The sequence below is a fragment of the Engystomops pustulosus genome, chromosome 4, assembly GCF_040894005.1.
Source record: "Engystomops pustulosus chromosome 4, aEngPut4.maternal, whole genome shotgun sequence".
Lineage (NCBI taxonomy): Eukaryota > Metazoa > Chordata > Amphibia > Anura > Leptodactylidae > Engystomops > Engystomops pustulosus.
This window is the reverse complement of record NC_092414.1, coordinates 213,941,879-213,957,977: the sequence shown is the minus strand read 5'-3', so window position 1 is coordinate 213,957,977 and position 16,099 is coordinate 213,941,879. Positions and strand designations below refer to the sequence as shown.

Here is a 16,099-nt window from a genome sequence, read left to right as displayed (position 1 = left end):
TAATAAAAAAAGAAAACTGCAGGGATAGATAGATTTGTATATAAGTAGATCCCAGTGGGTCTCAGGTTTTGGGGTGTTTTTTTGCGCCTGGTTTGTTCTTTTTCTTCTCTTATAATGTGTTTTTAATTTGTGTTTGTTGTTGTTTTACCTTATTAAATGTGTTTGAATTGTCGCACGGCCGATTGATTTGCGCCAAATTTTTTTGCAAATTATCCCCCTACAAAGTACCGAAAAAGCCCAAAAAATGCCAAGAATGACCCAAAAAATTCTGATAAATGTCCTGCCGTGACATGCACAGAACTTTCAATGACACCCATCAGATCATACATGTTATATATAGCAAGTACATATATATATATATATATATATAGCAAATAATTCCTTTACACTCTGACAATGAAGAACTTTACTTCACTTTATTTTACAAACATATAAAATAATTTACATGGCAAACTATGTACAACTTATAAAACACAGAGATTACATAAGGCCCGTGCTACAGATCTGCATTCATACATATCCCCTAGAGTGATCGGTGCTGAGCTCATATTTATTGGAACCAAAGGTCCCATTGGACCCTCCGATGCTTTCCCTGGCACAGTGGTGCGTGTCCGTAGATAGTGTTCCAATGGACATAGGTGCCTAAAATAACCCACAAAAAGAGAGAGTCCAATCCAACCATCCAAATCCTGACTCTTCTAATATATAATTTCATCCTTTATTTCAAAAATGGATTTGATCCCATTAACAGCCTATGGGTGAATATCCAGCACGTATGTTTTAATCATTTTTTACTGAAGGATGAAATTTTAACAGTAGGAGACTCAGGATTCGGAGTGCTGGATTAGACTCTTTCTTTTTGAGGTTTGTTTTATATCAACCTTTAGTATCCGGCACCTAAAAAAGGATCTTCCGTATTATTTTGGAGGCATCTACTTGTTCTTCTCACTGTCTCCGAGCAATCAGTGCCATTAGTTTCCAGTTAAGTTTACCGATGTCAAGTGGGTGGTGCCAGACTGTTCATGCTACAGTCCATGACCGACCACCTGACCATAGATAAATAATTAACATTTTGGGCACCTAAAACAGCAATGCCGATTGTTTGGGAACCATGGATGATCCGTGAAACGGCATCTTTTGAAGGATGCAAACATTTGGAACTGGCGAAGATGAAAGGTCCTCTTCAAGGAACTCTCCATTTAACTCCCGTGGTCAGATATGAACCATGGTGCTACAAAAACTATGCCTTCTATGTCATCGTGTTACTCTCTGGACTTCCTCTACACTCCATTTACACTCTCAAAGAGGGCACAAACATATTTAACCCAAAAGTCTCCACCAAACCTGATCTACCAAACCATGATTGTTCGGTAGGACGAAATTAATCTTTTTTTTTGCTGTGTCCATGATCGGGATGTCTGGATTTTTCCTTGTGAATCCTTTGGTAAAGTCTATATTGCACCTGTATAAAAATTGCTGGTCCCAAATCAAGAATAAAACTGGTTCTCCGGACTTAGAAAAACATGGCTGTTTTTTTTGTTTTTCTCAAAAACATCACCAAACCTCTACAAAAATTGTGTTCGTATTACAACTCAACCACATCTACTCTATGGACATGGTAGATTGGTTTGTTCCATTGGGACATGATGTAAATATATACGTTTTATGCAAAACATAAGATTTACAATTGAAGAGGTTTCAAAAACAATCACCATTGGTAAAGTGGAAGAAAATGTAGGTCCCTTTGCCATGAAGTTCTTGTCACCATTTGTACCTCTGGGCCCTCATATTCGTATTAATATGTAATATTGATAAATGTAAATATGACCAACATTGTAGGTGCTTAGCTACCTAATGTTATGGAGCTGGTGGCTGGAGAATATTGAATTGATTTCACATCCATGTTCTGTCCGAGATCCCATTCTTGACCCCTCAAAAATTTGAGTTCTTAAGTCTTGACATTCTAAGAGGAAATAATTGGCCTGTTTCTGTCGGAAGAATGGTCAGAAAGTTCTAAAAATTTCTTTCCTGCCTTGAACTCCTCTTTGACCACATTTTTGATGGTTTCTGTGGTGAAGTAGTATGTTAAGGGGTCAAGCACTGTGTTACAACAGGCAGCCAATAGTGTGATCCTGTAGGGCTCTTCCAGAAGACATTTATCCATGAAATGGAATAGAAACAATACCATGTGGTAGGGAAAGAAGCAAAGAAGAAAGATGATTACATTGGTCGCCAACATCCGAATTACCTTGACCTTGTTGACTAGTCCTGTCTGGACCACTTGACTTTGTGTCATTGACCTCAACATGGCCACAGAGCTTATCATCATGATTCCAAGAGGAAGCAAAAATCCAAAACCAATTGCCCCTACTGTAGGTCCTACCATAATAACCACTGTAGGATGCCCATCCAAACAAGAGCGATTAGAATGTGATACTCCCTTTGAGACATTCACAACGCAGGATATTATGTTGAGAACCCAGACCCCAGCACAAATCCAAGAAGCTTTTTGACGAAAGTATCGAGATCGGAGAGGGAAGCAAACAGCCAGATATCGGTCTAAGCTGATGCAGGTCAATAAAAATATACTGCCATACATGTTAAGAAGGAGGAATGAGCCGGTGATGTTACATATCCAGAGCTGTACATCAGTTTTGACTTGTGAAGGATCTACCATGTAGGTATAGATCTTCAGTGGAATGGTGCAGGCCAGTAGGAGGTCAGCGGTGGCAAGGTTCTTCATGTAGACAATAGTGGGTGACCGCAGTTTATTCACAAAAACAAATAAGCAGAGGGCGATACTGTTCATGATAAACCCTATGGGCGCTATGATCGAGTACCCACTCAGGTAGAGGACAGGGTTGACCCACTGGCAAATGCTTGTGTTCGTCATTTGTGGAGACCTCAGAGTCCTTCACACCAACGGATAACAGACCCTTAGATTTTTTTTTTAACCAAACCTGGTATAAAAATAAAATAAAAAAGTTACATTTCATATTTACTTCTAAGTCATTCCTCTGAATTCTGAAAAGGGTTTTTGAAACCATCAATTTTGATTTTGAAAGTCTCTGGTGACTGTGTCTGATGCTGCGGCCATTCTATTTGCATACCAGGAAAACCCCATTCATATATTTTCATTTATTGTTTAAAGACACGCCATTAGAGCTTTAGACACTGCTGGGATAAGATGATTGTCCTGGATGTGAGTGACATTGGTGGGACACCTTGATTATGCTGTGTGTGGTAGACATTGGTGAATAAGAAGACTGTGCTAGATGTGGGTGACATTAGTCGGATAAAGTGACTGTCCTGTGTGTTTGTGACATTGGTCAGATAGAATAACTTTCATGTGTGTGAATGACATTGGTGGGATAGAATGACCACCCGAGAAATGGGAGACATTGGTGGGACAGGTTGACTGCCCTGGACATGGGTGACATTTTTTCGGATAGGGTAAATTTCCCATATGTGAATAAGATTGCTGGGATAGGAAGATGGTCCTAGACAGGGGGAACATAAGTGAGGTAGGGTAACTTTCCTGTGTGTGAATGACATGGTTAAGATAGGGTAACTGTCTTGGGCATGGATGACATTGGTGGGATAGTGTGACTATCCTGGATGTGGGTGACATTGGTGGGATAGTGTGACTATCCTGGACGTGGATGACATTGGTGGGAAACTGAGTATCCTGGACGTGGATGACATTGGTGGGATAGGGTGACGGTCTTGGACATGGGAGACATTGGTGGGACATGGTGATTATCCTATGTGTGGTAAACATTGGTGGGATAAGTTGACTGTCCTGGACATGGGTACAATAGGAGGTGCACACAAGCTTATGAAATATCTTCAGAAAACTGTCAGCATAGAGGAATGAGAAGCATAAGCTAGCGTGAGAGTTGACCAACCATGGATGACATCATTACAGTTACCAGGGTCCTCATTGTCAGTTCAACTAGAAGGGAACAGTAAAGACCACAGCACCTGAAGTCTACTCCAAAGACACCATTACACCCCAAAAAAACCTTGATACCTGTCGGAATGTCATATGAAGTAGTCCATACAATAGACAACGACCCTCTGCATCACTTAGGGCAGTGATGGCGAACCTTTTACAAACCGAGAGCCCAAGCTACAACTAAAATCCACTTATTTACTGTGAAGTGTCAACATGGCATTTTAAGGAGTAACTTGTTGCTACCTGTACTTCCCCAATTTTCAATTGTATCAACCCCCTGAGGCCACCAATACAGTTGAAAGAAGGGCAAATGCAGACTCTCATTGTAGCTTCTCTCTGGGATCTCTCTGTAGAAAGAGAATGTTGGGACCTCCAAAGACATTGTAGTTCTGTCAACAGCCTCTCACTTTTCAAACAGCCAATGAAATGTCGCTTTAAAATAGTATCTCTTAAGTTGCCTGGGACTGCAGGTGGATTTGGTCCTATTTGGTGACTTCTGTCCTGGGGCGGTGGTCTGCGTGCCCACAGAAATGGCTCTGAGAGCCATGGGTTCGCCACCACTGACTTAGGGGGTTTCTGGTCAAGTTGCAGCTGCTTCTCAACCCCAAGGACATGTATACAAAATCACTTCAAACATAAGAACAAATTCATTAAAAGCAAAAACATATTGAGAACAGTTTTTCCCTTTTTCTTAAGATATTATTTGTGTATTTATAAATGACCACCGGAATATTGTGAGGGGTCTGTAGGTGTTCAGCATAACCCTGACCATACACAATGACCAGTCGCAGCTCTAGAGGACCCTCAAACACATCTAGTGATACAACCACTTCTGATGAAAAAATTCAACACATCACCCTATCGTTTCACGAAAATCCACCAAATAAATTTTAAAAAAGATGAAATAATCTCATCGTGTTTTTAGAGTAAAACAGAACATAACAGAGCTGTCAATGTTGGTACACCTATGTATGGATACTTATCTCTGTGATAGCCACCACAAAAGGTAAAAAATCCTAGAGGTTTACACACCAGGCTGGCCCACAAGGGAACCACAAGGCTTCACCCAAGAGGGTCACAGGTTCCAAGGCAAATTCTGTTTACGCATATTGCACCTTTTTTTTTTTTTCCAAAAAGAGTAAAAAAACGTGTAAAAAGGTGTCAAAATAAAATGTTAGGTTTCTACTCAAAATTGTATTTTCTCAATGTGAGAAGAGAATGACATATCATCACAATCTTTTGATGTCCTCCACACTTATGCTTCCTCCTTGTAAGACCTTCAAGCTCTACCCCAAACATCTCAAACTCAGGAGTAAAATTTTTTTTTCTCCTCAGTTGCATAAAACACATGTATCCTTGGACACAAATCTGATAGGAGGCACTGGAGTGTTCATGGGTGCAGGTCTGTGAGCCCGTATAGGGGGTGCAGCTGGTGGAGACACAATAACACGTCCGCACACATATGACAACACACAGAGATTACTCACCGACGAGCTCCTCATCTGCTCACTGAAGGAGCAAAAACAGAAATGCACATGTGTCAGGGCTTCCTGCCGGTGACTTCACGAGAAGAGTTACCACAGAGAGTCTATGTGAGATAACAGCATTTACTGTGGCAAATTACACCAGGTCTATTACGTGTTTCCTAAATTGCCTATTCCTACTAAGTTGATGAATGCACCAGTAGGGTGGGAGTTGAAAAAATTTGCCAAATTCGGTTGAAGCATTAATCATTGGGCCCCGGCAATTCTATCATATATTTGGCATTACCGTCCCAAATTTTATAGCCATGCCTACTGCTGTTCTTCCTTTAATGGAGAATACTTCTCCATGTATTGTCCTACTGAGCTTGAGATAGGCGTGTGCTTATATCGAGAGGCTAAACTGAAACAGCAGAGGTTCAGCGTAAAGCATGGGAGAGGAAGCAGTAGTCATTAGCCTCAAGGAGCTTTATACCAGGAACAATCGGAACAGGGCCGGCTCCAGGTTTAAGTAGGCCCTGGGCCTACTTAGTGGGCCACTTTTCAGTAAACTCACATGCCGGTCCACACTGCCACTCTTACCCCCCCAGTAGCCACACTGTTCCCCTACTACAGTAGCCACACTATCATCTTCAAGTAGCCACACTGTCCTCACCGACCCCTTAAGCCACACTGTCTCCTCCCCAGTAGCCACACTGTCCCCTTCCCAGTTGCCATATTGTGGCTACCAGGGAGGTGGAGGTGTTAGGACAAGGTGGCTACTGGGGAAAGGACAGTATGGTTTGCGGGTGGGTGAGGACATTGTGGCTTTTGGGGGGGGCGGTGAGTACACTGTGGCTCCTGGGGGGAAGTGAGGACACTGTGGCTACTGGACGATGGAGATTGAGGACACAGTGGTTTCTAGGGGGTTTATGAGGGCAGTGTTGCTACTGGGGAGGGGTAAGGACAGTGTCCTCATCCCACCGACCCCCGGTAGCCACACTGCCCTCCCAGTAGCCATAATGTCTTCATTCCCAACCTAGTAGCCACTGTGTCACCATAACCCCACACCAAGTAGCCACAGTGTCCTCATACCCCCACCCCCCGGTAGCCACAGTGTCCTCATCTTTCCCCCACAGTAGCCACAATATCCTCATTTAGCCAACCCCCTGGGAATTTAAAAACATTTTCTCACCTTTCCTTGCTCCCGTGAAGCGGCCTCCTTCTGTACCTGCCGGCTTTGAAGTTGGCACACGTGATGTGATGACATCATCATGTGTGCGACTTCAGAGCCGGCGCGTGCAGTGTGGAGCGCAGCTTTGGGGGAGCAGGAAAAGGTGAGTTTTGGATCATTTGTACCAGTTTATTAATGCAAAACTGGTACAATATCGGCCCCCAACACTTGTTTGAGTAAGCCGGGTGCTGGCACTGGGCCCGAATCAAACTGCAGGTGTAATGGCCTGCGGGACAGGTTACGTTACGAAATGCATCCTTAAGATGCAGAAAAAGTTTGGCCAGCTAATCCCGCAATCTGTGTACTTTCATGGGAGGTTTTCTTTGAGAACATGTACTTTGCCCTTAATATGATATGTTCATCTCTTAGTGTCTTGTCACGAGCTGGCTATATTAGGTATTGCAGCTGCATCACAATCTGCCTGGGAACTAAATGTTATTAATGTGACCAATTGGATGTAGGAAACTCTGAAATCTCCACCTCTTAAAGGAAGTTCATAAAGCTCCCATGTGGCTGGGAACATCTAGGTCTTTTTGTGGGTGCTGAGGTACAGGACATGTCTCACGACACATGGCCTGCAGAGATACCAGGCCTCCAGAAGTAGCCCTGAATCCTAAGAGGGCTTGCTTAAACCCTCAAGCCAAAGTAGCTACTTTTCTCTTAAGCCTGAAGATATCTAATTACCAAGCTGTGAGAAGCCATTGCCGAACACAATTCAACCAACAACCTGGGACCAGTTAAACTTATCTTGGCCTGTTGCTTTTGCCATGTTCTGAAGTAAACAAAAAGTGAGTTAATGTTTACATCCATAGTCTCAGTGTGGTCCCTGCCAGCCACTAACATCACAGGCCTCCCCTCTACCATCTACCCGGGGATCCTCACACATCAATACATAGAACTTGCCCCAGGGATAAATGTTTCCATTCCTCAGCTGCATCTCCCCCCTTCTTGAAAACCACCTATCGGAAACCTGCCTGGCATGGACTAGGCATGTTCTATCTGGACCAAGCCCAAAAATGTTCAGGCTATGTTAGGAGATGTTGCACAGGAACGAGGAGATGTGGTGGGGATGTGAAGGAGAAGTGGTGAAGTAAAGAGAGAGTGAGGTTATGGGTGTATTGTTTTAAATACAGGGAAAGGTTGTTTTTTCTTATTAAAACTGACTTAAAAAAAGGGATGGTGAGGGCCCAATAAGTGTGGTGTGACTTCTCAGTGAAAGGAAACCCACAAGGCCAAAAGGGAGACCAAGTTGAACTCTCCATCCTCCACCCTTTGGACAGAATCAGTATAGTGTTAGTGGGGGACTTCTACCCAGCTGGGATTCATGGATTAGCCATACTCAGGAGGCTCCTCAAGATAGACTTCTGATAGGCTCTTCCAGAACACGAATATTAGGATTGGTCCATGCACAGCAAGCATCAGGATGAAGATAAACAAGGAGATATGGCAACTCATTGTATAAACCGTTTCATATAGAGGATTTCTGCTGTGATGGTGTCAGCAGAACCACAAAAACACTTCCTTCTGACCACACGGTTGATTTGTGAGAGAGCAATAATTTTATATACAGAAGTAAAGCTTCAGAAGCCATGGAGGGAAAGTACAGTCTCTAGAGACTCAAAGGTTTCATACTATCAGAGTAAGGTCGTCTCTAGGGTTTTATCTTGTCTATTGTGGTCTCGGGAGTAACATGGCCCCAGGTGGATCAAGCGATTCATCCAGACTTTCCCTTGAGTCGCGGTGGATTCATCCAGACTTTCTTCGTTCCTGGAGGCTTGAGGGTTTCACCTAGTCTATTATGGAACATGGATTCTCAAAAGGATTAATTTGGAAATTTATGCAGACTGGGTGCATTAGTCTAGAGGATCTTCTGCAGGCACATGATGTGCCAGATATACAGTACGCAGAGGTTCCTCTTAGTATATCCAGTGAATGATCGCACCCAAATGAATCAGCTATAACCTGCACTAGGTTATAATGAAAGGTTCCTGTTCCCCGCCCCTTTACGTCCACTTGGCGTGGAGGTGGCTTACGGAGAGGGGGTGCAAGCACTGTCGGACTGGGTTTCTTTAGGCCCAACAGAGAAAATCAACTTGGGGACCCACTCTTCATCATCCCACAGTAAATATACTCTAGCAGCCTCCAAATTGTGGTGTTTTCTCATAGACCTCTGGGGTTCAGTATTGGGTTGAGCCAGGGCCCACCGGAGGATCCTCTGGTACTCTGGTGGGCCAGTCCGACACTGGGTACAAGGCATAATAATAAATGCCATTTCCTATCCCTGGGTCTCCAGGTTCATCCATTCTATCATGGTCCTCATTATCACAAGGTTTCATGCAATGTTTAACGGTCCCTGATCTCTGAAGTTTTTGACTGATTTTTTTTTATTTTATACATTCTTACAGATTTCAACAAGTGTCATACAATTAGTTTATATTCACCAAGTACAATAAATCCCTTTTGTCCCCTCCCCTTTATACCATACACCCACCCGCCCATCGCATGTAAGGAAAGACCACCTACCTATAATTAGAAACAGTCCACTTTCTCTCAAACATTACTTTTTTTTCCCAGTATTCGTAACCCACTTTTGTCCCCTATGCACCAAATTTATGATCCACAGGTTTAGGGTAATCTTCCCAAAACAAAATAATAACTGTGACCTTTACACACTAGGGCTTATTTACTAAGGGTCAGTGCGTGCACTTTCGTCCGACTTTCCAACATTTACAGGTTTTGTACGGCTGTGACAGGTACTTAACAGGAGATTGTGTCGCACACAATTGGATTGTGATGCGACACAAATCGGGGGGAGGGCCGTCGGACGATCCGATTGATTCGGACTGAGCGCGGGATTTAACTTTCAAATTGTGCTGCAGAACAATGCACTTACATGCACCTGGAAGAAGAAGGTGAACTCCGGTGGACCTGAGCGGGGAAGCGACACATGCAGGATATCGGGTGCACGATCTTAGTTAAACGTGGCAGATGTGCATTCTCGTTGGACAATGCACTTTCGGGGAACTTCGTCAGACAGGTAAGTAAATGTGCCCCACTATATCCTATTATATCTTAGGCAGAAGTGGTTTCTTATAGGACCCCATTGCAGCCACGTTGTCTGCCTGTAACGGCAGTTCGCCACTGGCTTCCATCATTTCAACCTATCCATCCATCTCTCAAGAACTATCCACTTCCGAGTTATATCTTCAGCCACAATAATCTTGGAAGTTTCTCAATATATCATCTTCTGCATTCAACACTTTTCTTTCTTCTGTTTTGTGCCCATACGTTATGTTTTCATTTAGTCTATCAGGGTTCCAGAAGTTTCCAAAGATTCCCCCCATCTAGTTTATTACAGACCCAATAGACCTATATCCAATCTTTCAAGGTTCCATGTGCCTGCGGGGTTCTGTCCTCCACTCATTCACCCATTACACATTCTGGACGACCCAGATCTCAGTTCGGTTCAGTTCTGCATTGCTTCCTTTTCACCACTTCTATACTTTTTCATTATGGAGTTGTCTTTCAATAGATGTAAAGCTAGGCCTCTGGCACCACCTGTGGGAAGTCAGCGATTCTATGAATCAATGTCCGGCCCTTTAGACAGGCCTAGGGTAAGCCAAACCAGTCACCTGCAGACAGATGTTTTATGGTGACTGGACTTTACTGTCTTAGCAAATTCTGCACTATAAGTGGCGGCAGATTTTTTGGTCCTCCGCCCTCTGTAAATACATTTCCCTTCTGAGATCTCTGGAGATACGTTGTTTGTTTGTCTTTACACTGCATAATGACTTCGATGGTTAACCACATAACACATCTGGTAGTTGCTTCGAGGGGGAATTACATTTTCTGTCTCATTTAAAATAATAAAACTATGGTTTACACCCTGGTAGGGACTATTTATATATGTCACATTCAGGCAAAGAACTGCTATAACAATTCTGTTTCCTGCATTCACTTCATAATCAACTTCCCGTGTGATAATCATTTTCACCAAATTTTATGGTATTTTCTAATTTAGATCCAATTGATGTGATACAACAAATTACTCTCTGTACATGTTCCTCTGCAACCGTACGACTTCCTGTCTGGGTGACTAGCCCCGCACTGCATTTTTTCCAAAACATAAATGAACATGGATGCCGGAAATGGCCAGAATGGTTTGAGGGTCATCAATATTAACCAAGAAAGAGTCCTTTTCCATTAGGATAGATCAAAAATGGTGATCAAATCCTATTAACCTGCCGCAATTATGTGGGTGTCTTCTCTCATGGTTGAGCCTAGCTCTGTGGTTGTAAACCTATGGAACAGGTTTCAGAGGTGGCCTCTTTTGAGCACCCAGGCCATCACACCAGCCCAGAGTTTGCTAGACGTGGCCTCCTTCTGCAGTCCAAGAAGGCCCAGGACATGTCACGCTAAGTGTTATTTTGGCTGAATGGGACCACAGGAGGAGGATTAAAGGGGTTGGCCACTTTATCTTATGTGTTTTGTAATGTGAGTATGAGTGTAAGTGTGTGGGGGGCAGGATATTGGGTAATTTACCATTATACTATCTATTAATAGTTCTGCTTTCCTGATATGTAAAGTGAAGCCTCCTGTCTTATACCTCATCAGCCCAGACATTCCTGACCATAACATGGCCGTAGATAGAGGGTCATGTGATCTCTAACTGTCCATGCGCAATCACCTGCCAGGACATTATTATATATTCATGAATATAAGATCAAGGTCCTGGCTGGGCGATTGCTCATGGACAGATAGACATCACATGACCTTCCATCTATGGCCATTTTATGGTCAGGAATTTCTGGCTGATGAGTTAAAAGACAGGAGGCTTCACTTCATGTATCAGGAAAGCGGAGAAGGACTATTGATAGATGTATAATGGTCAATTACCTAATATCCAGTCACATACACTCACATTACAAAATACATGAGCTAAAGCGGCCAACAACTTTAAGATTTGGACAGAGCTGTCTTATCATTGGAGCTGCTGTTACTGCCCGGATGGCAGCTACAATGATCATCTACAAGAAGTCACTGCTTCAATTATCATGATGGCACTTTGCAATAAATAAGTGGGCCATCAGGCAGTGAAGACCTTGATAGTATTGACCCTCTTGGATTGGGAGTAGGCTACAACACCAACAATGGCTCAATTGGGCCATTTGAGGTCTTCACTGTTCTTTATACTATGCCAACTTGGCCATTTACGTTTCAGCTCTACTGACCACTATCTTTTCATGTTGAGCGGAACCAAGAGTAAAAAGAATGGATCATCATGAACTTTTCTTACTTAGGAGGCACCAAACTCACCAGGACCACTCTTTATCAGAGACTACTAGATGATTACTTATCTCCCTCAAACTGACAATGGGGGAGCGTTCACAGTCTAACTCACCTCTCCCTTAATACAAACTACATTCCAGACCTGGGCCACATGGCCATGTCTCCTCTGAAGCTCTCCACCAGTGTTATTAACTGTTTTATTAGTAGGGATTCCCTTTAATCCCCCTCTGACCATTAATAATAAGTTTTCCCCTGTCATGTTGCTTTGGATTCCAAAAGACTGACTTGCTCCTTGGATCCAGATAGACTTACCCTCCATTTAATTGTAATGTCACGCTGACTCCGAGTCATGTGATTCTTCTTCCAGAGAGCCTTATCTTCATTACATGATTTGACTGGGGGCTGGATTCAAGCATTTCAGGATCCCTAAAAGGTACCCCCCCCCACACACACACACACTCAAACCCAAAATGGGTGAACCCGAGGGCAATGAAATGTGTGAAAGGAATTTTCTATATAACACTGATTATACAGTATAGTCTAGTCCATTGTGATCTCTTGGTTTACAATCCATCAATGTTGGTCCAGTGATGTCTGGTCTTGGAGATCCAGGTGTATTGTTTTGATCTAGTCATTGGAACCAGATAAAATAATTCGGGGAGACCACCATTTGGCAATAGCTAGAAAATAGGCCCAAATTATGTTGACTTCTGCTGAATCTCTCGATCCATTACTATGTAGGTCGATGGGCACCTGACAGGTTCCTCTGGATCTCTGGTGGAACCAAACAAACCTTGGTCAGTTCCACTTTTCTGGTGATTCAGTCGTCTGGTGGTAGCAATAATCATATGGTTCAGTTTTCTTGCCTCATTATTTATTTTGATGATCTTATGTTTTATTATATTCTCCAGTGATTTAATGTTCATCCCTGGTATCCAGAGGTTTTTCACTTATCGCTGGTTATTCTGTGGTTTAGTGTTCATCCAGTATTTGTGGATCAATATAGTTATCTACTGGGTTCAATGTTTGCAACTTGTAACCAACTGAATTAGTGTCCATCCGTGTGATCCAGTCTCCTTTCCTATGGATCCCTCTTCCCTTGCAATCCCTTCCAGTGGTCCAGCATCTATCCAATGTTTTCCAGGAGTTAATGGTCTACCATCCATTCCTGTGGATACATTGGAGTAGAATCCTTCCCTAGTGATGAAGATTCCACCGGTGGCGATTTAGTAGTTCAGTGTCCACCTCTGGTCAACCAGTGGCATCATTTTCCCTTGAGGTAATCCAGTTGATAATGTATATATACAAAGATTTGACTTTTGGCTCTGGAGACCTGGGGGATCAGTGTCTCTACACGGTAATTCAGTGCTACAGTGTCCATTTTTGGTGATCCAGTGGTTTGCCGTTGACTCCAGGTAATCCAGCGACTAATGTCTATTACAGCTAATCCAGTGTTCTGATATCCACCTCAGATCATCAAATATCCAGTTCTCGTGATCCAGAGGTGTGGGATCCACCACAGGTGACCCACAGTGTCCAACCCCTAGAGATCTAGGGGCTTAGACTTCTTTTTAGAACAAAACCAGTATTTTATTGCCTGTCCTTGCTTTACTGTTTTATTCTATCCATAGGAACTGAGTAATCGTATCTGATATATAGAACTCCCTGCACGCACCATCTTGGAGTTTTTGGAATACCAACTATTACTTGGTCTAGGATGTAGTGCTCCTTATAGCCAGGTGGTATTTCCACCACAATGAGTCCAACGAGCAAAATACAGAGGGGTCCGTGTAAAGTTAGTGACCCAAGACCCTGAGAGGGTGGTGGATGCAGTATCCAACCTCTTCGGGAAGCAGCTATGGGATAAACGTGAACCCTGGCCTAGTGATAACCTACACGCATGATGGGTACATTAAGAAACCACCACAGCCATGACATCCTTTGCTCTGTAACCACTGTGTCATAACGTCAAACTTTCACAACTTCCCTTTATGTCTTTGCCAATGAGGTTGTCTCAATGAGTCAGCTTCCACATTGTGAACACAATATATGGCAGCTGCGAGCAGTGACAGCGCCCCATTACCATATGCCACGTATAACAGCGGGGTTTTGTTATGTGGCAGGTAGGTTCACCAAGGTTCTACGACCTATGTGCTTTCATGACACCCATGGATGAGATAGATCCATCCTGGGATGAGATGGCTACACCCATTGATGAGACAGCTCCACCCAGGGATTAGACAGCTCCATCCAAGGATGAGACAGCTTCATCCAGGGATGAGACAGCTTCATCCAGGGATGAGACAGCTTCATCCAGGGAAAAGACAGCTTCATCCAGGGAAAAGACAGCTTCATCTAGGGATGATACTGCTTTACCCAGGGATGAGACAGTTGCACCATGGATAAGACTGCTCCAACCAAGGATGAGACAGTTCCACCTAGGTATGAGACAGTTCCACCAAGGGATTAGACAGCATCACTATGGATGAGACAGCTCTACGCAGGGATGATACATCTCCACATTAGCATTATCCTATTATCTTATTTACTGTAGAACCCCTCATTCATATTTAAGGAAATGTATATTATGTTGTTCTCTACAAGTTTAGGGCTCGGTCACTCTGTGGTTTTTACATAGATGAAAGCTGACAATGTTATTTATGACTGAGATGATGAACATGCGATAAAAAGGAAAGTAAAGGGCCCGACCCGTCAGCGGGATCACGATATATGGCAGCTGCCAGCAGTGACAGTGCCCCCATTACTATATTCTATTAATAATAGCGGGGCCTTCATAAGTAGCAGGTAGGTCCACCAGGGCTCTACGACCTATGTACTTTCCTGACACCCATGGATGAGACGGATCCATCTAGGAATGAAACATCTTTTCCCATGGATGAAACAACTCAACCCATTGATGATACTGATCCACCCAGGAATGGGACAGCTCCTCCAATGGATGAGACATCTCAACCTATGGATGAGACAACTCAACCTATGGATGAGACTGCTCCACCCAGGGATAAGACAGCTCCACCAATGGATGAGACAGCTCAACCCATGGATAACACAGTTCCGCCCAGGGATGAGACAGTACCACCATAGATAAAACCGCTCCACCCAAAGATGAGACAGCACCACTATGGATGAGACAGCTCTGCCCATGAATGAGACAGGTCCACCCATGGATAAGACAGCTCTACCATGGATGAGATGGCTGCACCCATGGATGCGACTGCTTCACCCACAGATAACATTGCTTCACCCAGGGATGAGACTGCTTCACCTATGGATGAGACAGCTCCACCGAGGGATGAAACTGCTCCATTGTGGGAGGAGACTACTCCCCCCAGGGATGAGACAGCTCCACATTAGAATTATCCTATTATCTTATTTACTGTAGAACCCCTCTTTCATATTTAAAGAAATGTATATTATGGGCTCGGTCACACTGTGGTTTTTACATAGATGAAAGCTGACAATGTTATTTCTGAGCCGAGATGAGCACGTGATAAAAAGGAAGCTAAAGGGGCCTTCCTGTCAGCGAATAAGAAATATGACCAAAATAAATCTATTTCTGTTATATGTTTGGCGTGCTTGTACTTATCACAAAAACATCCATGTGATGCCATCGCTCAGGGTTTCTCAGCAGAAGACTAGCTAGACCATCACACTGTCCCCATTTGGCACCCTCTTCCCATAGTGCTTCCTCAGTGAAATCATCTTCCTAGAAAAGTGATGCATAGCCATCCCCACGTGATGTAAAATATATAAATAGACCAGACCAGGTGCCTTCTTCCATATTTTCAGGGTCCACTTTTGATGCTGGTCTATTACATTGTCCTGGACCTATGCCTACTTTTATCATAGTCAAACTCCATTAGTCCTATAGTAGCTCTTCTGTGGGATTGGACCAGACAGACAAGCCTTTCCATGCATATCAATACAACTGGTGCTCCCATAACATATCATTGGTTGTCCTTTTAGAAGGACACCAATGCACAATTGGAACAATCCACCAAGAGACTACCACTGGGGCACGATAGAGATGATTGTGGCTGTGACAGGTGTAGAATGGAAAAAGCAATGGTCGAAATTGGTCAGAAGTGGCAGAGATGATCCTGTGGGTGGGTCTAGTTAAATGTGTATTCAAGTATC

The 16,099-nt window shown here is 43.4% G+C and overlaps 1 protein-coding gene across 2 annotated transcripts in view; it reads right to left on the bottom strand.

Annotated features, from left to right (window-relative positions):
- LOC140128292 (homeobox protein siamois-like) overlaps nt 1-5,560 on the bottom strand; it is a 32,177-nt gene extending 26,617 nt beyond the window's left edge. The window contains exons 1-2 of one of the 2 annotated variants that reach the window (XM_072149887.1): nt 5,446-5,556; nt 436-2,960 (exon numbers count right to left, since the gene is read on the bottom strand). In XM_072149887.1, coding sequence (XP_072005988.1) covers nt 1,964-2,893 — 930 coding nt within the window. In that variant the 5' untranslated portion in view covers nt 2,894-2,960; nt 5,446-5,556 and the 3' untranslated portion in view covers nt 436-1,963. Of the gene's footprint in view, nt 1-435; nt 2,961-5,445 lie in introns of those variants that run through there. The other variant, XM_072149889.1, reaches the window with a different exon arrangement.
- Nucleotides 5,561-16,099: the final 10,539 nt, after the last annotated feature.